The sequence below is a fragment of the Drosophila biarmipes genome, chromosome 3R, assembly GCF_025231255.1.
Source record: "Drosophila biarmipes strain raj3 chromosome 3R, RU_DBia_V1.1, whole genome shotgun sequence".
Taxonomy (NCBI): Eukaryota; Metazoa; Arthropoda; class Insecta; order Diptera; family Drosophilidae; genus Drosophila; species Drosophila biarmipes.
Genome location: NC_066616.1, coordinates 19,108,788 through 19,133,193, shown reverse-complemented (window position 1 = coordinate 19,133,193; position 24,406 = coordinate 19,108,788). Strand labels below are relative to the sequence as shown.

Here is a 24,406-nt window from a genome sequence, read left to right as displayed (position 1 = left end):
TTGGTGTTGCTGCCGTGCCGATGTTGCTGCTGTGATGTGATGTTGCTGCCGTGCCGCTGCCTTTGCTGCCGCTGCTGCTGCTGCTGCTGCTGCTGCCCCCAGTTACTGCAGGCTGAGCTCGGTCCATTTGAGTAGTCACTCATTCGCTCGCCGCCCGCTCGCTGGTTCAGCTGCGCGTCCACGCCGTCTGTCCGGGTACATCTGTCTATATACTATCCATATCCCAGATCTCCCAGTCTGGATACTTTCCCCGTCGTGCCTGCAAGTGTTTAAGAAATATATTAAAAATAAATAAAGAATTCTAGCAAGAGCAAATTGCTCCAGTGCCATAAACACAATCCAATAATTGCCGTTAACGGGGCCCATTTAAAAAACCTTTCCGGCGAAAACATAAAAACCGTTCGGCCGCAACACATTTAAATTTATTTACTTCTAAATCATCTACTTGGGAAAAAAATGTGCTAGCGTTTAGAGAGCCCATTTAGTCGGATTTTGCGCTGAACGGATCTTTCCTATTGGGATTTATCGACGGTGGCCAAAGTGCAACAGTACCAGCGGCAAAACGGATAGCTGCCCGAGGTGAGTGCGCCTCGGATGACTCATAACCCTTCGAAGGAACCTTCTTGCGCCATAAAAATTAATAACAAAAAGAGCAAAAACGGGGCAGTGAACAAGTGAAATTCAATGCGAATTGTTGTAGGCGAGATTTGAAATGGAAAAACATATGTATGCAGGGCAAACAAAGAGCATGGCATCGTCATCGCCATCGAGGGCATGTCACCCAGTCGTCTGTAATACGACGCCCTCAGCCGCGGCAATGCCGTCGGCGGAGGTTGCTCCTCGCTTTTCTTCTTCCCGCTTTCAGGGACCAAGAATCAGAAATAATTGTTTAGCAACAATAACAATAAACCGTAGTAATATAGCCCCGAAAAAAGAGAGACCCATAAACCGAGACGCCCCACTGCCAAATGCAAATTTCGTAGGGCCCAGCCAGAAGAGTTTTTATAATTATGAAAAGGGAAAAGCAGCAAATCGAATTGCACTTAAAAATGTCCCCTCTCAGAATCCAGATCCCGGATTCCCATCCCAGACGCTGTGGTCATCAGCCCGGGCTTTCCACGGAATCCGCTGCAGTCCCCATAAAACAAAAGTCAACGATCGGTTTTTGTTTTTTTATGGTCCTCTCCAGGAATCGGTGGTGTTATAGAGCTTTCATTCGATTGAATCTGGATTCAACACAAAACTATATACGACTTTTTTTTTAGAACAACTGACTTTGACTTTCTAGTTGGTGTAATTGGTATTGTACTTTGGTTTAAAGAATGATTAGATAAACCGTAGCTAAAAGTTGAAAAATAGATTTTAGAAAATCTTGGAACATTTTCGGGGTTTTTGGTACTTTTTGTGGGACTAAGATTTCATGTCAAACCAAAAGAGATATAGATGTTTCCTTACAAAGTCTAATTATGTCCTTTAAAAGTTGAACATTTCTGAGTTTATAAGATTTTTTTCGTCTTCTTATCTATTTTGAATAACTTCTTTTGTATGGTCTATTACTCAATAATTACCGAAGGAAGGTTCTCTAAATAAATTTGTAGGCAAACCTGCATGTAGAAGCGATTTATAAACATTACTTCCTGAGTTTATAAGCAGTAAGACTAGAAAAGGAAAGTGAAACACACTTGCCATCAAAATATGTCTAACCAGTGGACAACTCAGTCACAGCGAAATCGCAAAGTAAACCCGGCTTGGAGTAAAGCCCGGGTCCACACAGCTATCCACATTACTGCCCAGACTTCGGACGAGTCCACACAATGCCCAACGAGAGTTGCCGAGACAGTATGCGTTCCAAGTTTAATGTAGAATATGCAAATTGCGCATAGCTAATTTGCATTTATGGCAAAAATAATAACTAATAATCTGGCCGAGAGGGGGGAAGAGCGTGAACGGAAACCGAGACGCAGATGGATGTGGATGTGGAGATGGAAATGGATACGGATACGGGGACCTGGCGACAATGACACACGAGAGATATGCGAGAAATTTACTATAATACTTCCAGGAAGGCAAAAACCGAAAAAAGCGAAGAGAGTGCCGACCGAAGGGCGTAAAGCACGGCGAGCAAACAAAACAGCATTCGGCTCGGACATTGGACATTGGTCGCTGGTCGCTGGCCAAGAGAAATGACCATGACGGGTCGCCGGTTCCAGTTCCCCAGGCCTCTGGGTGCCCGTCTCCAGATGCACTCTCCACTCCAAAAGGTGTCGCGCGCCAAGCAAATTAGCGGGTGTGTCCAATTCGAAAACGAGCCTTGGAACTCTGGAGGATGTCAGTCCATGTAAAACTCTCACACATATCTAAGCAGTTGGAAAAAATACCTGGCATTGAAGTTCTTCCAAGAAAGCAAAGAAAAACTTTGAACTAGTTGGAAAAATTGTTATTACTATTTATAGGAAAGTTCTTTTTAAAAATAACAATATTCCATTGAGGACTTCAGAAAATATGTTCTACAATTTTTCGAAAACTGGTAATGGCCAGGAATCATGTAGATATATCAAAAAATCCTTACAATATTTATACCTCTATTTTGAGTCAATGAAATACAACATTATTTGTGTTGAAGAATAGAGGAAATTATATTTCTTTTTTCGCTTAGTGTATCCCTAGACCATGTGCTAGTGTCTTCAATGTCACACGTGAAATCAAATCATGCATTACAATTTCACGCCCAATCGCCGATGTAATTGAGCCGCACAGCCGTTCCCTGCCCTTCCCGACGCCTTCTCCTTTAAGTGTTTAAGTATCCCAGGTTGTGCTGCCGCTGTCCAACTGCCGACACTATGTCTGCCACAAATCCAATTGGTTGGCCCAGCTCTGCCATGAATCCGGGGGATCGGCTCGTAGTTTTTCCGGTCGCCCAGCTTCCGTAAAAACAAGGCCGGAGGGTTGGCATCCAACCGTAAACTGCAGCTGGAGCAACAGTTAAACCATTTTCACACCCAAAAATTAAATTTATATTTACACCCAGATCTGGTGAAATATTTTTCTAATTTTTACAACTATCGGTTAATGGCTTAATTTATGCGAGCACACGAAGTCTCGACCCTGTGGCATACTTACTATTTTACTGAACATTTTTCGGGATAGTCCTTGCCACAAGTCCTGTGTCCATTGTTTTGATCACGTTCCCGCGCCGATATCGAATCGGTTCGATCTCGGAGGCAACTTTGTTTCCAAGTGAACAGCGTCGAGGAATAGCTAAGATCCTGGATGCATTGTCCTCATCCTGGTCCTTGCCATTCCGCTATCGGATAACAGAGCCCGCATTTCGTCCTCATGTATCCGTATCTTTGGCGCTTCAAACTTGTAAGTTTTTTTCTCTTCACGAAAAAGGGTTCGAGGTTTTTGTGTCGAAAATATGGGAATCCGAATCCCTGTGTCCAATGTGCAAAGGCATGTGTGCATATTATGCCATCATCGAACGTCTTGAGATATGCATCTAGATCTGTGGGCCTGGCTGACATGTAAGCATGGACAAGTTGAGGGTTGATCCCTCGTTGCCCCTAGACTTAGAGCATAGAAATATTACTATACATCTCACACTCTTTTTTAATATTTCTTGGAACTAATTTTTTCTTTTTTCTGAGTCTACCTTCACAAGTGTTCTTACTAAAATATGAACAGTACCTTAGTTAAGGACTTTAAATATTAAATGAAAAAATATTTATCATGTGTTACCTTTCAGCTTTTAACTGCAAATGGGGTTTTATTTTATAAACAAATAAAATTGAGTACCTTTTTAGTTTAAATAAAATCCAAAACTGTCTCTATTACGAAAATTATAAACAGTAGCTCAAAGTTCTTTAAACCCTTCCGCAATTCTAAATCCAGATCCCAGGTCTTTCTTCCAATTCCTCTGCGGCGCCAATGAATCACTTTAGCCAATTATCTGAGGTGGGAGGGACTAGAAGTGAAAAAGAATATTTAAAATTTTTGCACGTTGAGCCAAGATAATGAAAGATGTTGCAGTGGCAGCGGCCACAACACACCAACAACACTGCTCCGCTGCAGCTGAGGGCAAAAATAGTGCTACGCGTGCAAGAAATTGTAAACGTCATTTGCGATTAGCTCATCGACGCCAGCAAAACAAACAAAAAACAAAGACGAAACGAAGCCGAAATATTGTAAGACATAAAACACTGGCAGTTGGTAAAAAAGCCATTATCGGCGACGACAACAAATCGGCAACACGTGCCAAGTAGCCGGCTGACAAGTGCCAAAAGATACTCACACTATTCGTGATCGATCAATGAATGAATCGCGTAAGGTCCAAAATACGATACGATGACAAATGGCAAAACATAATTTAACACCATTTTAAGGTCGTCTTTTATGACTGAAATAAATAAGTTAAAGAGCAGATACCAAGGTTATTAAAATTTATATATATTCAAGATATACCTGAAATTCTCTAAAATTCTACAATAAATATTGAAACTAAGTATGATAATTTTTGGAAACTTGTAGAGTTCTTGTTTTTTTAAATACTAAATACAAATGGTAAGGATAATATTTATGCAAAGCATTTATTCAGTTCTTTACTATTTATAAAAGCAAACAGAAAACCAGACCTATGTGGGCTAACCAGGGGTTAAGTGCTGATCAGACCTCTACATAAATATCTGATTCAGGGGTCAGCGGTGGGCTTGGATAACATTTATTATAACTGGCGTCGCCCTCCGATTCCACTGAGCTCAGCAAATGTCGCGAAGAAAGTAAAGTCGCTGCGATTCGGGTGAAATGCAACACTTTTTGCTAACGCCGCACAAGTCATGGTCGCGCCGCTCTTGTTTGTTTATTTTCGCCAGCATGTGACATTGTCCGCGGCGAAGGCGACATTGGAACCTCCGCTCAGCTCCGCTCCAGAGCTCGGGCTCGGGCTCTCCATATGGTTTTTCACCCAGTCGCAGTCCAATCGAAAGCCATCTACGGCGGAGAACCCAGAACACAGAACCCAGTGAAAAAGCTGAGCGGTTCGGTCTCTGGACGGCGGCGTCGCCGTTGACGGTTGGAGCGTTTTAGTTGCGGTCAGCTTAGTGTTGGATCAAGTCGCACAGTGCACCCAGTGACCAAGTCGTCGTCGTTGTCGTTGTCGTCGTCTTCGCCGTTTTGATTTTTTTGGACGCCCCTTGTCGCGCGCGGTTTATGTGGCATAATTTACGATCTCGCGGACGTCTTGCAACTTCATCTTGGCCAGCGAATCCCTCAAGCGATGCAGCCTGCACTCCCGGCAGACCGCTTATGAGATGGATCCAAAAAGTAATCATTAGGCAGAAGGAATAAACAGAGCTGCACTTAAAGAAATCTTCAGATTTCTCAACAGTGAACACTTTTTTGTATTTAAATGGTGATCGCCAAAGGACTAAACCGTGATGTTCAGTAAAACCTATTTATTTTACATTTTGTTAAAAATTGTTTGATTACAAACTTAAATAAATAGTTTATAATAATTTGTTTTTTGATAAATGGAAAAATAAAATTAAAACATAAAGATTTTCAAAGGATGTGATGCTAAGAACTTTAAGTTCTATCTATTATAAATTTATCGTTTACTCAAAGAACATTTTTTGAAAAATTAAAAGGGACTCTATTTACTTTATTTTCATTTTGCATTTTTTAAATTCTACCTATTTTTTATTAAAACTATTTTTTTATTTTATTTTATGTATTATTGGGTATTTCAAAAACATTGGCTTCTGCAGTCAAGATCGATTTGGAAAAATGTAGTAGGCCTAGAAATAAGCATATTTCTTCGACCAAAAATATTTAAAAACAATTTTTTTTATTTAATTACATTTTATTTTTTTCTGTGTGCTGCAGCTGCAATATGTTTGTTTTTACTGTGTCTCGGGGTTCTTGTTGTTTTTTGAATTTTGTTTTTTGGTTTTTTGTTTGCATACGGTAGCCACCAAAAATGATTTGTTTTGTCTGCCCAGGCGACAGGAGAAGTAGGGGGGTTAGGAGCAGGTTCTCGGGAGAGGGATTGGCAACGTTCGTTTTATAGCAACATGTTTTTGAAATAGTATCTGCAACATATTAAATTACAATTCCAGTTGTAAAGGGTGGAAAATATGGAAAGTTTTTCACAAAGTGCTAAAATAACTAAATTAAAAAAAAGATTTTTTAATTTCATAAAGGAAAACTTATTTTTCGAGGAAATAAAAACTATAATATTAGTTCTATTATATAAAGATGTTTTTATCGATTTTCTAAATCGAAAAGAAAAAGTACGCTCTTAAAATATAACTGCTTTGATTTCTATATTATATATGTAGGTACACAATAGAATATCTATTAATATTATATAGGTTACAAAATAAATAGATATTTTCATATGTATATATGACTTCCTGAAAATATCTTTAAATTTCATTAGTTTATTAACCTATTAGAAACATAATTTTACGACCCCGAGATTTACAATTCTCGTTGCCATATAATTTTATTTGTTTGACGCATTTAATTAGTTTTGTTCAGCACATATTTATGGACCCGATGTTGGACATTCTGAATAAGAAAAATAAATGGAATTTACGTTTTTATGGGGCATAAAAGAGTTACGCATTTAAAATGGGAAAATCAAATGTTTACGAGATTTGTAAGGCAGAAACGAATAAAAATGGCGGCCACACATAAAGGGGGAAGCCCCTGAAGCTCACCAATACCCAGACAAAGCGAACACCAATACAAACGGAAGTGACAAAACTGACATTGAATTTTGACGAGCGGATGTGCTCAACTTGCGTGTGTAGTTGTGCGCAGTGGGAATGTGTAAAAAACGATTCTTTCTGTGCAAAAAAGGATAACGAAAGAAGAAAGCTTAAAACTCGAATACGAGAAACGTTCGCTAATGGAGTGTAACAGGCCACACACACACACGTACATTGTGCAGCCAAAGCACCCACACAAACATTGAAAACAAAATGAAACTCAAATAACAATTATTAAGGCGTTGCCAGACAGGCACACACAACACAAACACAACAATTATGTGCCGCTGTGTGTGTGGGCGGAGCGGTGGCGCGATACAAACTCAAACTGAAATACAAACACCAGCGTAAACACTCACACCAGCGCCAGTTCCAGTTTCCAGGCCCCCTTCCCAGTGTGTGTCTGTGTGTGCCAAGTCAGCCAATGAGAATATGTTGTTGCCTGCGTGTTTGTGTGTGTATTTGTGTAATGCTCACCGCTCTTCTTGTTCTTCCGCTCTCGCTCGCGCGCACTGTTGTTGTTTGCCAGAGAGGGTGGTTGTTCGACGAGTGCACCAGTATGTGTATGTGTGTGTGTGAGTTGCGGAACCCGTTTTCCCTGCCCCCACCCCCCATCACAACACGCAGTCTGTTACACTGAACAACAGCATTTGAAACAGCCTCAAAAGCAGCGCAGCCGTATTGCATCGGTCGGTGAATGAACCGCGCACAGTGTGTATAGCTCTAAAATATTCTAAAATTTTAAAATACAATACTAAATTTTTAAGAAATTTGGAATGTTTCAAAAAAATTTTTATCGACTTCGTTGAATGATTTTTTGCTTATATGAGCAGACTACAAATATATTTTATAGATTTTCATATATTTTTTTTAACCTCAGAAAAACTTATTTCTTTAGAAAAAATCCTGAAAATCACGAAAAAAATTCGCAAGTCGATAAGCCTTTCAAATAACTTATTAAACATTAGCACATTTATCTAAATAGGTAATTCAAAATTTATTTCGCTCATAATTTAAAAATGTATTTAGAAGAATAGTCGCTATGATCATAATCTCACTTAAAAGATGCAAAATGGTAAAAATCACGTATACGCCTAGGTGAACAAAACTATAATGGGTTGGTTTTTTATACGTTTCTTTTACAATCTTTACAAATTAACTTTAATGTATTATATATAATCAATATATTCCCAAGTCTAGTAACAATTTTGTGGTTATCCAAGGGATTTGAACTAAGAAGGACTTGGCACAAGCTAAGGAACATTTTTTGTAGCATACTTTCTAGCCAAAAGTTATCTAATAGCTGTCCCAAATTAAAGGGGTTTGAAAAGTACGTAATTAAAAGGATATTTTATTTTGCATAATACGGATACTTCATCCGTTTTAAACACAACTAAAAGCATGGAATCTTCAATCAAAATTTTTACATTTTTGTTAGTTTGTACATTTTTAAAAGACTCTCACTATGATGAAAACAGCACATGTAACCACACATGGTATATCTACTTAATTATTTGTTTATTTTTGTTGCTTTGTCTAGAAGACTGATTTAGAAATCCGAAAACACTTTAGAAGGAGCAGTCTGTATAATATAGGAGGTGGTGGAGTATCACGAAAACGATTACTTCTGAACAAATGCATACTGTTTAGGAAGTCTATTACATAGGGGGAGGGGGGTTGAATATCGACAAAACTACCATGTACAATACACCTCATAGGTTCTTACCTAGAAACATTTTTCTTACCCTTAAAAGTCAGCGACCTCTGGCATGTCTATTTTGGTCTCATGTTTGACAGCAGACGCACCACTGTGGCTCGCTCTAATGCCTCTAAAATGTTACCTGGGGAATGGGTCTTGATATGCTATTGGGAAAGGGACTGGGACACCATTTTCCTGCGCTCTTATTCTTGTATTGTTGTTTCCCCCCATGTGTTTGTTTGCCTGTGTGAGTGAAGTACGCTTTGGATTGTTTCCTGTGCTCGTTTGCCGTATTTCTGGTCTCGTCTAGGATTTGATGCTTTTTAAATTCTTTTGTCTCGTAACTTTTTTTTGACGAATGCTCTATGTGCGTTGCATGTGGGGTCTTTGTCGCTTTTTCGAGGGTGTTTGCTCGGGCTCTTCTTCTTGTTCCTCAGCATCGGTGAGTGTTTATCTTGGTCGTTAGTGTGGGTGCGACGACGCCGGTGTGTGTGTGCGTGTTTGACTTCTAGTGAGGAAATCCGCTTAATGCTGTAATTTTGCTGCGCTGTTCAAACGAACACGTCAACTTTGATAGTGTAACAATTTTAAGCAAAGCTAATGTGCAAATTCCTTGTGCACTCAGTGTTATGTGAGGTGAGGTACCTGGAAGCATCCTTTACCGGTTCTTTTTCCCTAAAAGATAGGTGTTATTTTACAAACTTACCAATTGAACTTGACAAGTCAACATTAGAGGTATCCCTTCATAAAATATAGTCTAGCCTAACTTGAAGAATATTTCAACTAACAGATTTGAAAATAAATTGCATTCAAATTTAATACCATACCATTCTATTTTATTTTCCCTTTCTCCCCTTATTATTAAGTAATTATTTTAATCTACAGATTCAAAAGTATAAATATATTTCTTTATTATTTCCGCAACCTTATAATAGCTAGGCATAAATGTTTTCACCATAAAGATTAAGTTCAAAGTCAATTAATTATCCAAAACAAATCACATCACAAAATCCCCTAATCCCAGCGTAAAAACACAAAATCTCAGCATTTTCAACACCACTTTGGGGAGCCAACTAATTACCCCGACTTAGAGCGTCTTTAACACCTCCACTTCCTGGGGGATACCATTTTGGGGAAGCAACCCACAGCCACGCCTGCCTATCAACCCTCAGAAAGTGATCTTGCAACTATTTTTAGGTACTTAAGGCCGCAAACAGAAACGCTAGCCTTGATATTAAAGTGAAAAGTGTCGTAAATTTCAAGGTGCGCTTGAATTTCAGGGAAAAGCTGAATTATATATTCATAGGTTGGTGCCTATGTATTTTCCAAATAGAGACATGCAATATGCCTGCCTTTCACTTAGCATTCGCCTTTGAATTTCAGAACAGTTTTCGAAAGTAATTCAATTAATTGTAAACTATAGTTTCGCTTACATAAAACGATTCCACAATGGAATGTTAATGCCTTGTCGGAATATACATACAATTCTTTACATATATGCGTGTGTATATATATGCAGTCGCGCTTGTGTATAGCCATAGGTATCTAATGAAACGTGATTTTCTCTAAAACGTGACTTTGTATTGATTTTTCTCCAACCATACTTTTGTTTCACTTTACACCCGGGCGTAAGGCTGAGCCACATTATTTGTTGTTGTAGCTGCAGTTGCCCCTGTTGTTGTTCTCTTTATTGCCGCCGTTTTTGCTGTTGCAGTTTCCATTGCAGCGGAAAATGGTATCGTCAACGGCCAAGTGAATACGCAGTAGATTGGCTACCGAACCATTTCGATATGGAATTAATATTGTCATTAATGGTGAAGCGATAAAGCAACAGTTCTGGGGAATTTTATGACCGACGGAAGCCACTTTTGTTTTTATAAACAATCTGAATTAATATTTTAGATTATTTAGCTAACACGTTGTTTTATATATTTTGACAATGGCAAAGGAGTCTCAAGTTTTATTAAACATTTTTTTAAATATTAATCAAGTGATTGATAATCAAATTTTAAGAAAGGGAACACTAAATATTCTTATATATAAAAATAAATGATATCTTATGAAAATTTTTTAAATGACGGAACCTACGTTTATTTTTATAAAGAATCTGAAAAAATATTTAAGATTATTTGGCTCCACCTTAATGGTCGTATTATATATTTATTTAAAAATGATTTGAAAAGAACAAAGGAGTTTTAAGTTTTTTTAAATGCTTTTTTTAAATATTTTTTTTAAGTAATTAAATATGGATCGATTGATTTATAAACATATTTTGAAAAATGGAATACTAACTATTAATTTTTATAATAAGAAAAAATTATGATATATCTTATATTCTTTAATTCAGGTTAACAATCTTGCAATTATTTTGTAAAATGGTATACTAAATATTAATATTTATAACAGGAAATAATATCTTATGATATATCTGATATTCTATAATTCAGGTCTATAATCTAGCAATTATTTTGTAAAATGGAATACTAAATATTAATATTTATAATAAGCAATAATATCTTATGATAAATCTTATATTCTATAATTCAGGGTTGTAATCTTAGGAACACTTCTAATTATATTTAAAACCAATATAGTTGGGGATACAATAAACAAAATAATGTTGAAAAATTTGGCAATTATCAAAAGGGCAGTGTAAAAATGAAGTTTAGAGAACACAGTAGGAGGAATAGTAGTAAATCTTCTTAAGTATGCTCCACATTCTTCGCTCCCAACTTGTCAACCGAATTCCTTAGCCCTATTCGCCGGATACTATGTGTAACATGTTTACATTCCGCTGCTGTTGGTCTATTTGCCAGAACATTTGTCGAGTGTCTGCCAACCAGCGGGAATGGAGGCCGTAGCCGGCAGTCCGCTGTTGTCGCCGCTGCTGCTGGTGTTTTGGAGCAAATTCGAAATCAAATTCAAATTTATGGTGAACATCACGTACGGACGATGGCCAGCAATGACAACAATGGACGGCGGTGCGGTTGGAAGTCCAGTTCCGATGGCCGGGCTGCACCTCGCGGAGCAGTGATAATGGAGGTGTTTGGGTATTTACGCGTAGGTGAGGTCGGGCATGTGTGTGTGCAAGTTCGGGGCCTCAAATTATGATTATCGATTTGACCCTTGGCAAGCCGTTGTTCTTGTGCCGCACATTTTGACTTGTTTGATTTTCCGAGAGCGACGGGGAAAGGGGAATGCTGGTCTCCGTATTGTTCTATGGCCTATGGGGGCCCATCGGCCATTTGGCTGCAAGTTTGTATTGTTGATCGATTTTACGTGATATTTCCGAGATTTTCCGTATTTATAGCTTGGCTGCTCCTGGTACACATTTCGCTGCTGCCGTATTTGTTGTGCCCCATGTTATTGTTGCCTGTGTACGCTGTACATATGTATGTATGTGTGTTTATTTTTTTTTATTTCATTTGAAAGTTTACTTTCGCATTTTGAACGCCTCATCGCTTTGCGTATTTGCTCTGGCTATTTGTCCGCCCCCTCACCACTTTTCCGCTCTTCCCCCCAGGCCCCAACCCCAGCCCCAGCCCCGAAAAACGCCACATAATGCCAGGCTGTATGCTGTGAACCGGCAGCTCTGGTTATGTTTGTTGAACAAACACAAATAAAATACATGCATAATTATTTTTGAAAATATAGTGTAATGAAAACAGTGATTATGATGTGCTGGTTGATTATTATTACGATTATGGCTTTGGCCAGACGATGGATCGATGGGATTTTATTTGCTTTCACTTCGCTGCCGGGCAAATGTTTGCACTGATTGTGTTTTATTTCCGATTTACGGCAAAGTTCTTGCAAAATAATTTGCCGGATTAATGTTAAATAAATTAAATTGGCTGCGTTGCTGCTCATTGCGGTGGAACTCAGCTGCAATTTACAAACGCACAACACTAAATTCTTATTTGCTGTTTACACGGGCATTTGCAAGTGATGCAAGAGCATGGGATTAAAATGCATTCTGTTGATTTTTGCAAAGCTTACGAGGCTTTTACTGCTGGCCATTAAAAGTGTACATTTACACCGGTGGGGCTTCTGAGGGTTTAATTTCGTGTAAATAGTTCGTTTTTGCAAGCGATTTGGCAGAGCTAATAAATTGAATTTTATTTAATTAGGAATTTGTGGAAACATCTACAAAACAGTTTTGAAAATTGTTGGCAGATTTTTAAAAATTATAAATATATTTTTAAATTCTTTACATAATTACTTACAATACTTAATAATAAGACCTTTTAATTGACAGATAAATATGTCTAAAAATACGTAGATTGCAACGCTTATATTGATTATCTGAAAAGGATACTAGGCATCCAATTTATAATTATTTAATAAATGTTTATCTCAATAGAAATTACCATTTCTGGCATTTTTAAGAAGCAACTTTCACGCCCAAGTGTCATGGGCGATTATTTTTCGTAGTCTTGGATCCCCAAGAGCAATCCCCGCTTAATGCTTTGCTCATAAACCATTATGCTAATCAATAGGCCGTTCCTCGCATAATTTAGGGCCCCCTAAAAGGGCCAATTGTAATCTTAACGGGGGCAAGAGCAACGACGACTGTGCGCAATTAGCGGATTTGGGCAACCAAAAACAAAGCCAACGCTTTGTTCGCTCGCTTCTGAGATTTCGGTGGCTGGCGTCGTTGTTGCTGTTATGACCGTCGTTACTTGTTATTGCAGGCAATTAAAAGCGTACGCCCAACACCCTCAAACACCCCCAAACAAAGGCCAGCACACACACACCCCTCGGATTGCGTAAACTTTTGTTTGATAATGTTAAAGTGCCGCGCAAACAAATCAAAAAGCATATTGAAATTGGGTTAATGTACGGAGGCAGCCAGTCCGGATGCGAGTCCGCATCCACATCCAGTTGGTCTGGTGTCCTGGTGTCCTGGCGTCCTTAGCCGCTGTTTGCTTTACGGGTTTTAATCCGAAAATTAAGCGCGAGCTGAGCATTAAAATTTGCGACCCATTTCGAGGGAGGTTGCCCCTTCAGCGACGCGACGCCGACTGTTGTTTCAAGATAAAAACTTCATGTGCGTTGGAAAAACACACGGGAAAAGAGCAAAGGACCGAAAGGGGGGTTGGGTGAGGAAAAGTGCACAGAGAAAAATATTTTGGCATTTTCAATAAAGTCTTGCTCTACGATATTTTAGTGAAAAATTGTAATTATAGGAAATAAAATATGTTTGCGGTCCTTAAAAGGTATGAAAAGCTTTCCTATTTTCAAATTACATCTAATACTTGTTCAAAAAGAAATCAACAATTTCTTTAATTTATACTTACAATTTCATTTACTATGTTTTTCCAGATTATAATATTTTTTAATTATGATATTTTATAACAATCAGCTGTATTAATCAAAACAAAAATGTTTAATTTTTGTATTCATCGTTGAGATGTTTAATTCATCATTATTAGGTACCAGAAACACGAACTTGATTTATTTCCATCAATTTGTGTTTATAATATAATTTTTTTTACAAATTTGGCAGTCTTGCGCAGAGCTGGTTTTTAGAAAAGTCTCACTAGCTTAATAAAAAAGCATATGTTAATTAAATAATAAAAAAACTAAGTGATTTTTCCAAGTGCTCGAGCATTTTGGCATTAACAGGAGCAGAGCTCTTATCGTTTTGGCCCCGGCATATGTTACGCACATTTGCAGCGTATGGCGAGTTTTCCGCCCGCCGCAGCTTCCCACCTGATAGGACAGCTCGGGAATGTGTGGGAATCTCAGCGAGGTTCCGATGCGAGCACCAGGTATGGCCAGACCAGACTGCCCCGCAAGTTTCTCACACTTCCAGGACATGTGCTGCTCTTCGCCCGTTTTTCCCCGGCTGGTTATCAATTGGCCACTTGGAAATTCCCCGATGGCTATGCGCTGGCGTGAGAACCGAGCTGCGAGCAGCGGGTCTTAGCATATACCATGCCATACCTGTGGATCGGCCTGATGGGAAGCCAGCAGCAGGATCGGATATGGTGTGCTGGATATGGTGGGATGTAGGAAGCAGCGCCTCGCCCGCAACACCCACATTAGCAGCGGACCAGCGGCCAGTGTCCTGTTAATGGCTTTATGGACTCTCTAGTTGCAGTTTCCACTGCGTGGGAACCTTTCGCATCCTACCTGTCCCTGTGCAACACCTTTCTTTTCCCATCACATGCACTCGCCTCGTATATATGTGCCACTCTCTGGTTCAAGTTCAGTGTGAATATTTGTGTTGACTTTATTTTTAAACTTTTACCCATTTGTTTTTAGTTTGCTGTTTGCCTGTAAGCAGATTAAGGTCAAGTTGCTTGGCGGGCTGGGATTCGGCTCGAGATCCGGTTCATTGAGTTGCCCTTCGAGGCATGAGTCGCAGTTTTATTCACTTTCCGGGAAGAGATCGTTGGGCTGGTCGTTAAAGCGCTGGCAAATTGCCTAGGGAAACACTCCTCGTTTATTTTGAGCAACATATACGTTCAAAATCAAAATTAGATTCCTAAAATAGATGCTAAATATTATATAAGTTGCTTTTTGTGATTTTTATTGATTATTTAAACTAGTTTACAGTTTATAAAATAATAAGAAAATTACTTAAAGATTATTTCATATTTTTTAAAGTAATTATATACTTTTCTTTGAGTTTCCGTTTTCTAGACTTTAAGAACCCACTTCCGTTCTGTATTCAACCATGGAGATTATGCTAGCCAATGCTGATATATCATTGGATATGCCTATATTTATGGCTGTATGAAATGCTGTAATGTTCTTTAGCAATAATAGCTTGTATCCCAGATAATTCTGACCCACTTACTGCTCGTAAACTATCCTATTAAATGGATTTCGCAGCATATGATACCCAACCCTCTGGTTGACTCCTGGCCGCATTTTGTCCACGGGTCGCGAGGCATTTGTAATAATCGCGGCCTAAATGGGAACGCCTCGCCGTTTTTCTCTATTTCCCCTGGCTTTTGCCGCACAGAAAGGCGAACATGTTGGCACATTTACGTTGCGGATTAGCGCGGTATGCTCTTTGGGATTATGATCGTTGAGCAAATCTGTTGCTCCTGCGAGTGCGTGGCGGATGTCGGCAATTTTTTCCATCTCTGACTCTTGACAAATGTTTCATTTCTTTATGGCAAATGTATGGAAGGCACTATCAATGCATTAGAAATTTTATTCAATTTTATGATTTAAAATTTAATTTTTCATGTATTTCTTTCATAACCCTTTTGCATAATACATAATACAGATCAAATATTTTTATTTATTTTTTAAGCCGGATAAATGAAAAACTATTTTTACATTTGTTCCTAAAAATATAAAAATAAGCCTTCTAAAATAATATAACATTCAAAATTGGTTGAATTTTTTTGAGACACAATAATAGTTTTAAAACATATATAACGACCAGTCTGACCTTGAATGCGACTTCTTAGGGGGTCATTCGGCAACCTTTTTGCATTAAAAATACGTGACCTGTGTCAATAAACTTGCAATTACGTGCGAATTCTTTGCCCTCCGCTCTTCAAGTTCTTTAAATCTCCCGAAAAACTCGATGACTCGCTGGAAAATAAAGCAGCAGGAGACCCAGTGGCTTAGATTCTGGCAGAACTGCGCCAAAATCACGTTCGGAAACTATCAATGGCAAGATGCTGGCTCTGGGTCATCCTGGATCCGAATGCGAGTGTGTGGTGTGTGGTGCACATAGATACGGCCACCTCCTAGACTCTCGTTTTGTGTGCGCCAGTGTGTGCGTGGGACATCATTTGGGTATTATGTGCTCATGCAGACACACGAATATACATTGTATATGGATATAAGTCAAACTCCTGCGGTCGGCCAAAGTCAACCTGTTGCATGCAGGAGTCAGAACGAGCGAGACGGCAACTATTTCCGCTTTGCCATTCAGCAAAAAGGATCTGGGCAAATTAGTAACATTGCGAAAAGTCAATTGCCGGGGCAAACAGGTAGGAGTAGAGTTCAGCCAATGGCAGGTTGTTCTCCCAGGCGATCAGGTAGCAGATCCTTTCGGGATCAGTTGGGAAACTGTTAAAACTGCTTGTGCCGAGGCAAGGCAGCTCAGTTGCAGACAGGTGATTGCCGGGACATGAGCAAGTGCTGAGTCTTAAGGCAGTATCTACAGAACAGGACTATATTTTCTGAATCCTTATTAAAAAAACATATAAAATGACAAACCATCGACGAGTGCGCAAGGACTGTTACGAAAGCAGGTTACACGGTCGGTTGTGGTCTACAGAAACGGAATTTATATTTAAAAAAATCCCCTCAACTTACTCTATATATAATTCGATTTTTTTGTTGGATTTTCCAGATATAGCAAAAACGTGTGCCATGAAGGAGAAAAGCAAAAATGCGGCACGCACGCGACGTGAAAAGGAAAACACAGAATTCTGCGAATTGGCCAAATTACTGCCGCTGCCAGCGGCGATTACTTCGCAACTGGACAAGGCCTCCGTCATCCGGCTGACCACATCGTATTTGAAAATGCGCCAGGTCTTTCCCGATGGTAAGCTCTCGCCTTTTCCCCTTTTTTATTGGTAGGAAAACTCACTTGATTGCCGCTCAATTTGTCGCCGGTCCTGGCTTTTCATCTCGTGTGAATTACGCCTTGCGGCTATGGCAAATGATGCGGAATGTTTGACAGCCACGCGACCGCCACGCTCATTATAATCCAGCCCCGACGTATCCTCACAGCAGGACAGCAGGTCCTTTGTTTTCACTTCAACTCCCATACGACTTTTTTTTTGCCAGCAAGTTTTCAAGTTTAAACGGCGATGTTTGTCTAAAGCATATGTTTTGCGAGCACGGGCCGGGGAAAACCACTCAACAATGGGCAGACAACAAGCAGCGGGGCAGAGTGGGTGGGCCGAGGCACAATGGCGTCTGTTGTTTCACTCAAAAAGCAGCGAGAGGCGCACTGGAAGTCCCGCTCCCCTCCTGGTTTTCCAACCCCCCAAACCCCGCCCATGGGCGAGTGTGCGCCACCGAGATTTTCTGCTGACAAAGAGGGTTGTTTAAGTGGGCGGAGGTGGGCGGTGGGAGGCGGGTGTCGCTCCCATTGTTGCCGCACCGTTTTGTGCTTTTCTTTTCTGCCTTTATTGAAATAATTATTTTAATAATAGGCAACAAACAACGAGATCCGGACGGGCCAAGGAAGTGCTGTGGCATATACATGACAATGTATGTGGTACAATATATATATGGTGCGAACAGAGGAAGGAACTGGGGGGGGTGGGAAGGCGGGTGGCTGGTGGGCTGTGAATGGGCCACCTACGGCGCTCGATGACTTTAATTGGGAATAATATTTAGACGTCAGCAGTGGCAAGTAGGGCGTGCGTGGCCTCTGCTGGTGGGAATTTTGCGAATTAAGATACTTTGCCCGGATGACAAACAATTAATTCGAGGCATTAGGGTTGATTTGTCAGTAGAGTCGGGGCTTTGATAGTAAGGTGATAATAAGATTTAAATATTTTACAGCCATACAAACTAAAATATATATTAGAAAAATAAAATAAAAATATTAAAGGGTTTTCAAATCACTCTCATGTATATCCCCCTAAACTCTACTTGGTTGTCATGTTAACAAAATTAAAATCAGTTTTCCTTTATAAAAATGTTTATATACAATCACTGTTTTCTATGAAGTTCTTATTATTTTTTTTTTATTAGTATCTAATTCTGTGGTGATCTTTAATAATAAATCCCAAATTATAAAATAGATTTTACCACATTTACTAAATCTAAATCTCTGCCTTCCAGGACTTGGTGAGGCCTGGGGTTCCTCGCCCGCCATGCAACGTGGTGCCACCATCAAGGAGCTGGGCTCCCATCTGCTGCAGACGCTGGACGGCTTCATCTTCGTGGTGGCTCCGGATGGCAAAATCATGTACATCTCGGAAACGGCCTCCGTGCATTTGGGCCTCAGTCAGGTGAGTGTCGGGATCTCTTGTCCTGATTTATGCGCATAAATTGCCGGGCCACCTGAATTTGCCTTTTCGCATCCTGGCCACCACTTGTATTTGCAAGTCAATGGGCCTGGAAGCAGGAGCCCGAGAGCTGTGGCTTCACAAAAGGCGATTCATTTGCATTTGCCCACTAATTGGCACTCGTTGCGGGCTGGGAAATATGTAAATTCTTTACTATATTGCTTTAATATTTTAAAAGGATTTAATTGTACAAAGCTCATTAAAAATATAAAAGATTTAATATTGTTGAAAGAAATGGTATCCATGCATTTGGAAACCTTGTAAAAACAACTTAAAGCTGTAGAAAACCTCCAATTTATAATGATTTGATAGGTACCTAATATCCTAATTTAATAATCCTTTCTTCCTGTCTAGGTTGAGCTGACGGGCAACTCGATATTCGAGTACATCCACAACTACGATCAGGACGAGATGAACGCCATCTTGTCGCTGCATCCGCACATCAACCAGCATCCAGTGAGTACAGCCTGAACTCCGACCGAGTCTTTCGAAACATTTCACAGTGTTTGTCCTCTCTCTCTCTCGCTTGCTCTATCCATCCGTCCCACTCTGAATTGTACTCACGCCACAGGCCGCCTTTCTCAACTCCCTACAGCTCGCCCAGACGCACACGCCCATCGGCAGTCCCAATGGCGTCCAGCACCCATCCGCCTACGACCACGACCGCGGCTCGCACACCATCGAGATCGAGAAGACCTTCTTCCTGCGCATGAAGTGTGTCCTGGCCAAGAGGAACGCGGGCCTGACCACATCCGGTTTTAAGGTGAGGTCATCCATCCTTACATAACTGAATATTATAATAAAGGGAATCAATTACAATTTAATAATCTTCTTTGTTCTTCCTCTAGGTGATACACTGCTCCGGCTATCTGAAGGCTCGCATCTATCCCGATCGCGGTGATGGACAGGGCAGCCTCATCCAGAATCTCGGCCTGGTGGCCGTCGGTCACTCGTTGCCTTCATCCGCCATCACAGAAATCAAGCTGCACCAGAACATGTTCATGTTCCGGGCCAAGCTGGACATGAAGCTCATCTTCTTCGATGCACGGTAAGAGGAGCTTGAAAAATATTAGATAAAATCTTATTTCAATTCAAGATTTTTTAGAAAGGGTAAATAGATTTTTTGAGCGATTTCTTATAATCTTTGCTAGGAATTCAGAAGAACAAATAACTCAGATATTGTTGCAATTAGTTTTAACATTTTTTTTAAATATTAGGTTCATATGAAACTTAAATTTGAAGGATAGCAAAACAAAGTTAAACCAAAAAATTTCTATTTAATCAGGAGTACGCCTTTAGTTACCACACCACTTTAGCAAAGTATCCTCTCGCTGTTTGCCGTATATTCGACACTAGGCAAATATTTAAACGGGCCGCCGAGTTCGCTTTTTACACCACGATAAAAAGCACCAGCAGCCGCCCCCGAAAAGATAATGTTTTCAAAGTGGCGAAAAACAAAAAACAAATGAATGGGAAAAAGGAAATGTAAGCAAGACGGGGCGACATGACGAAAAGAAAAACAAATCATTTCCCTCTTGAGCTTGATTTTCCCTTGTCAGTGTGTGCCTGTGTGTGCCTGTGTGTGTTGGGGGGGAAAGGACTCGGTGTAAGTGCCTGGCGGTCCAAAAAACCAGCCCACTTTGTCTGACATTATTGTCACTCAATTACCCTCATGATGCCACGGCATACTGCCATCCCATTCTGGCGCCCTTCCCTGTTCGCACGGAACAACCCCGAAGTGGTGAGCAGAAATCAGCCCCTTTTTGTTGTTTCTGCATAATTGAATTGGAGTCGACAAAAGTAAACCAGCCGAGTAAAGCACTCCGCGACAAAGGCAGCAAAGACGGCACCAATGACCACTCTTTGTTTGGACAAGCCAGCGGAACTGCCGCCCGCGACCTCAGAAAAATCAGAAAACGGATCCCACTAACTCCCGACGCCTGTTTATTTGCTTACAGCGTATCGCAGCTAACCGGATACGAGCCGCAGGATCTCATCGAGAAGACCCTCTACCAGTACATCCACGCCGCGGACATAATGGCCATGCGCTGCTCCCATCAAATCCGTAAGAAAACACATCCTATCCATTGCAACGCCGCGTGCACCAAGCCGTACTCTTGAAAAATCCTTACAATAAATAACATTTAATATGTTCAGGAATACTTAGTAAAAGAAACGAACTGTAGAAAGATTTGTTTGAATAGATATTTTGAATATAGACAAAATATCCAAAATATAATCAGGAATTCAAACACTTTCGAACATTATATATTTTATTTTGATCAAATTTTTAAGATCAACTCCTCGTTTTTATTGAGTAAATAACTAATAGTAAGTCCTGGTTAATTTTAACCCTTAGAAAAATGATCTTTCATCAATAATCAATCATTAAAAAATACTTATAACTAAACTAAGTGTTCCTTATGGCTTAGTGTATCGCAAATATGTTAAAGATTCAAGCTTAAAGATGGATCTTGATTTGTTGAACCCTTCTCTTCACTTACAGTGCTGTACAAAGGACAAGTGACCACCAAGTACTACCGCTTCCTGACCAAGGGCGGTGGCTGGGTGTGGGTGCAGTCGTACGCCACCCTGGTGCACAACTCGCGATCCTCGCGAGAAGTGTTCATCGTGAGCGTGAACTACGTGCTGAGCGAACGAGAGGTGAAAGACTTGGTGCTGAACGAGATTCAGACGGGCGTTGTGAAGCGGGAGCCCATCTCGCCGGCGGCCCAGGCGGCCCAAGCGGCGGCTCAAGCGGCCCAGGTGGCACAGGCAGCGCAGGCGGCGCAGGCAGCTCAGGCGGCGCAGGTGGCCCAGGTGGTGGTGGTGCCCCAACAGGCGGTGGGTCAGCCGCAGTGCGCCGGCGCAACGGGTCAGCCGGTGGGCGGTCCTGGCACGCCCGTCAGCCTGGCCCTCAGTGCCAGTCCCAAGTTGGATCCCTACTTCGAGCCGGAGTTGCCGCTGCAGCCGCCCAACGCCGTCACGCCCGTGCCCTCCTCCAACAACAGCAGCAGTAATAATAACAACAACAACAATGGCGTGTGGCACCACCATCAGATGCAGCAGCAGCAGTCGGGCAGCATGGAGCACGACAGCCTGAGCTACACCCAACTGTATCCGCCACTCAACGACCTGGTGGTCAGCTCGAGTAGCAGTGTGGGCGGAGGCACTGCCTCGAGTGCGGGCGGCGGCTCCAGTGCCTCGGCCTCGTCCTCCGGCGTCTACTCCACGGAAATGCAGTACCCGGACACCACCACCGGCAATCTGTACTACAATAACAACAATCACTATTATTACGACTACGATGCCACGGTGGATGTGGCCACCTCGATGATTCGTCCCTTCTCGGCCAACTCGAATAGCTGCTCCAGCAGCTCGGAGAGCGAGCGCCAGTTGTCCACCGGCAATGCCTCGATTGTGAATGGAACGTCGCCCTCCCAAACGACGTACAGCGATCTGAGTCACAACTTCGAGCTGAGCTACTTCTCCGACAACAGTTCGCAGCAGCAGCAGCAACATCAGCAGCAGCAGCAGCATCTGATGGAGCAGCAACACCTGCAACAGCAGCAGCAACAGCAGCGATTGCACCCGCAGCAGCAGCAACACCAGCAGTATCACTATGCCATGCCGCACCAGCAGCAGCAACAGCAGCAGCAGCAGCAGCAACACCAGAGAGTCGTCAGCGATTTCGCCGAGAGTTTCAAGAGCGTAAATGCCGCTGCTGCGGCGGCGGCAGTGGTGGCCACGCCCCACTACACCAGCGTCATCGTGGAGCCCCAGCACTATATACCCAACGACTTTGTGCATTAACAGCAACTCGATGTTGCCGCTGCCGCTGCTGCTGCTGCCGTTGTTGTTTCTAAAACGCCGACTGCCCCCTCCGCCGGATTCAAGTTGTTGCAATGTTATATACACCTCTGAGTTCTCAGTTCCCAATTGTAATATGTGGCTGAGCCACAAAAACATCTGAATTTCTAGAGCCCCTCTGTTCTGTTTTATTTATTGAATACCCAACCCCCCACGCGTTCAGTGTAAAGTTACAAAGAAATTGATGCGAATAACAAAAAACAGAAGGATCCTTGTTAACAAATGCAAAAGCAAATACAAATTCTATAATAACTAGCTGTAAGGCCTAATTGTAAAATGTTCATACAAACTAACTTAAATTAATTGCACATACTTATAACTATATCGTAATCCATAATCACGAATACGTACGATCTATGAGTATATCTATGTATATAAATATGCAGTAACGTGTAAATAGTGCAGGGTCCGCTCCACTATGCAGATATCGAATATGATCTTCATAAGTCAGTAAATAATTGTAAATGTAACATTAACTATTATCGCAAATTTTTCTAATTTGAATAAACAAATTATTACGTGGGTGAACAATAAGCGAACGAGTTCCCATTTATTCAATGGGCTGCACTTGGATACCGCGTGGCTAAAGTAGGGCTTTTATTTAATTTAGTAATCTTAGTTTACGAATAAAATGTTATTTGCCAAAATTATAGCTTTTTTGAGTTGTTTCCCTTTTTATAAAACTTGTTTTAGTTTTTATTTTAAAATGCTTCGCAGAGGTAAATTCTCTTCTCCTCTTCCATGGATCCATCTTTTAACCAATTTCAAAATATTTTACGCTGGTTGGTTTATATATCTACATATTTGCCTTATAATAAATATAAATATAGAATCATTATTTAGGGAATTAGATTTATTAGGCAATAGATTCAATAGTTTAAAAATGGGCTTGCAGCGAGAATAATTTTCCCTGCAGAGACACGAACCCGTCCTCCTGCTGCCCTGGTATTTCGGTATTTTTTGTTTGAACGATAGCTATATCGATGAATACCCTTAACGCACTCGATTACGCTTCGATAACTATCGAATACACTATCGGTTTTTATTTACAAAAATGTAAAATTTTCCATCCCTGAAAGCCGATACACCAACCACAATTTCTATTTCTTCAACGTCCATCTCTAACCGCGCCACTTAATTTTTTAAAAATTGCAAACCAAACGAAAATTTTAAGTTTAAGTTAATTATTTTGGCCAAAATGGGAAACGAACATTTTAAAGTTGAGCGTTTTCTCCTTGGTAGATTTTGAACTTAGTTTGGAAATACCAAATCAAACTATTACTTCTTTAGGAATGACTTAGTATCATTAGGATGTAGTATCTTATTGGCTTTTCTTTCGATTATTACTTTTCGAAAACTTGAATAACATACAGTTAACAATTTAACAATTTATTCTAATATAATATAATACTATACTCCAAAGGAATCCGCACCTCATTTTCTTGTCAGCATACAATCGTAATGAAAACTAATCGAAGCTCCCAAATGCCCCCAAACACCGCATATCCGTACTTTAGACTGTTTGCTCTTGGCCAAAGTTGCTGCTGGTGCAGCATAAACATACAGGCCAAGGCGGGGGAAACCCTTTTGGCCAAGTTTGTTGGCCCGAGATGAAATAGTTGCCATGTTTGTGTGTGTGTGTGTGGGGGAGGGTGGGTCCGGAATGGACCATTGATTTATTGCCTGCCATTTTGTGTGGGCCAGCCGAGTAGGCTTTTTCTCCGTTGTAGGGATGTGCTATCTGCAGATAAGCCTGACCTCCTTTGGGCCGGGCTAATTGGCGTTTTTCAATCCGGCCCGAGCACTTGCACTTTGTGTTCCCGCTGCCAGAAAGGCCCTTGGCTAATTTATTTCTTGAAGCATTTTGAAAAGTTTACGCCTCGCCAGCACATAGACCGCAAATTATTTAATTGCCATCTGGCCATGCCCCCTAAAAGGCGACTGCCTTTGCGGCTCAAGGACTTTCCTCCGATGCAATAATTTAAGTGCAAGCAAACCGCAACTTTCTGGCTGAAGCACGCACACAGGACCACTCGCAGACACAGAAAGCATAGAACAGAACT

At 40.9% G+C, this 24,406-nt stretch overlaps 1 protein-coding gene across 5 annotated transcripts; it reads left to right on the top strand.

Moving 5' to 3' along the window:
* The first annotated feature begins 315 nt into the window (after positions 1-315).
* On the top strand, positions 316-22,995 carry LOC108023389 (protein single-minded). 5 transcript variants are annotated; one of them, XM_050888554.1, is made up of 8 exons: positions 316-579; positions 16,799-16,993; positions 18,247-18,416; positions 18,828-18,929; positions 19,045-19,236; positions 19,322-19,521; positions 20,432-20,538; positions 20,980-22,995. In XM_050888554.1, exons 2-8 carry the CDS (start codon positions 16,819-16,821, stop codon positions 22,284-22,286), a joined length of 2,253 nt encoding a protein of 750 aa, XP_050744511.1. In that variant the 5' UTR covers positions 316-579; positions 16,799-16,818; the 3' UTR covers positions 22,287-22,995. The 5 variants fall into 5 exon arrangements, with proteins under 5 accessions (XP_050744511.1, XP_050744510.1, XP_043947025.2 ...); XM_050888553.1 differs by lacking the exon at positions 316-579 and adding an exon at positions 5,094-5,319 and having other exon boundaries at positions 19,069-19,236; XM_044091090.2 differs by lacking the exon at positions 316-579 and adding an exon at positions 5,094-5,319.
* The last annotated feature ends 1,411 nt before the right edge of the window (positions 22,996-24,406 follow it).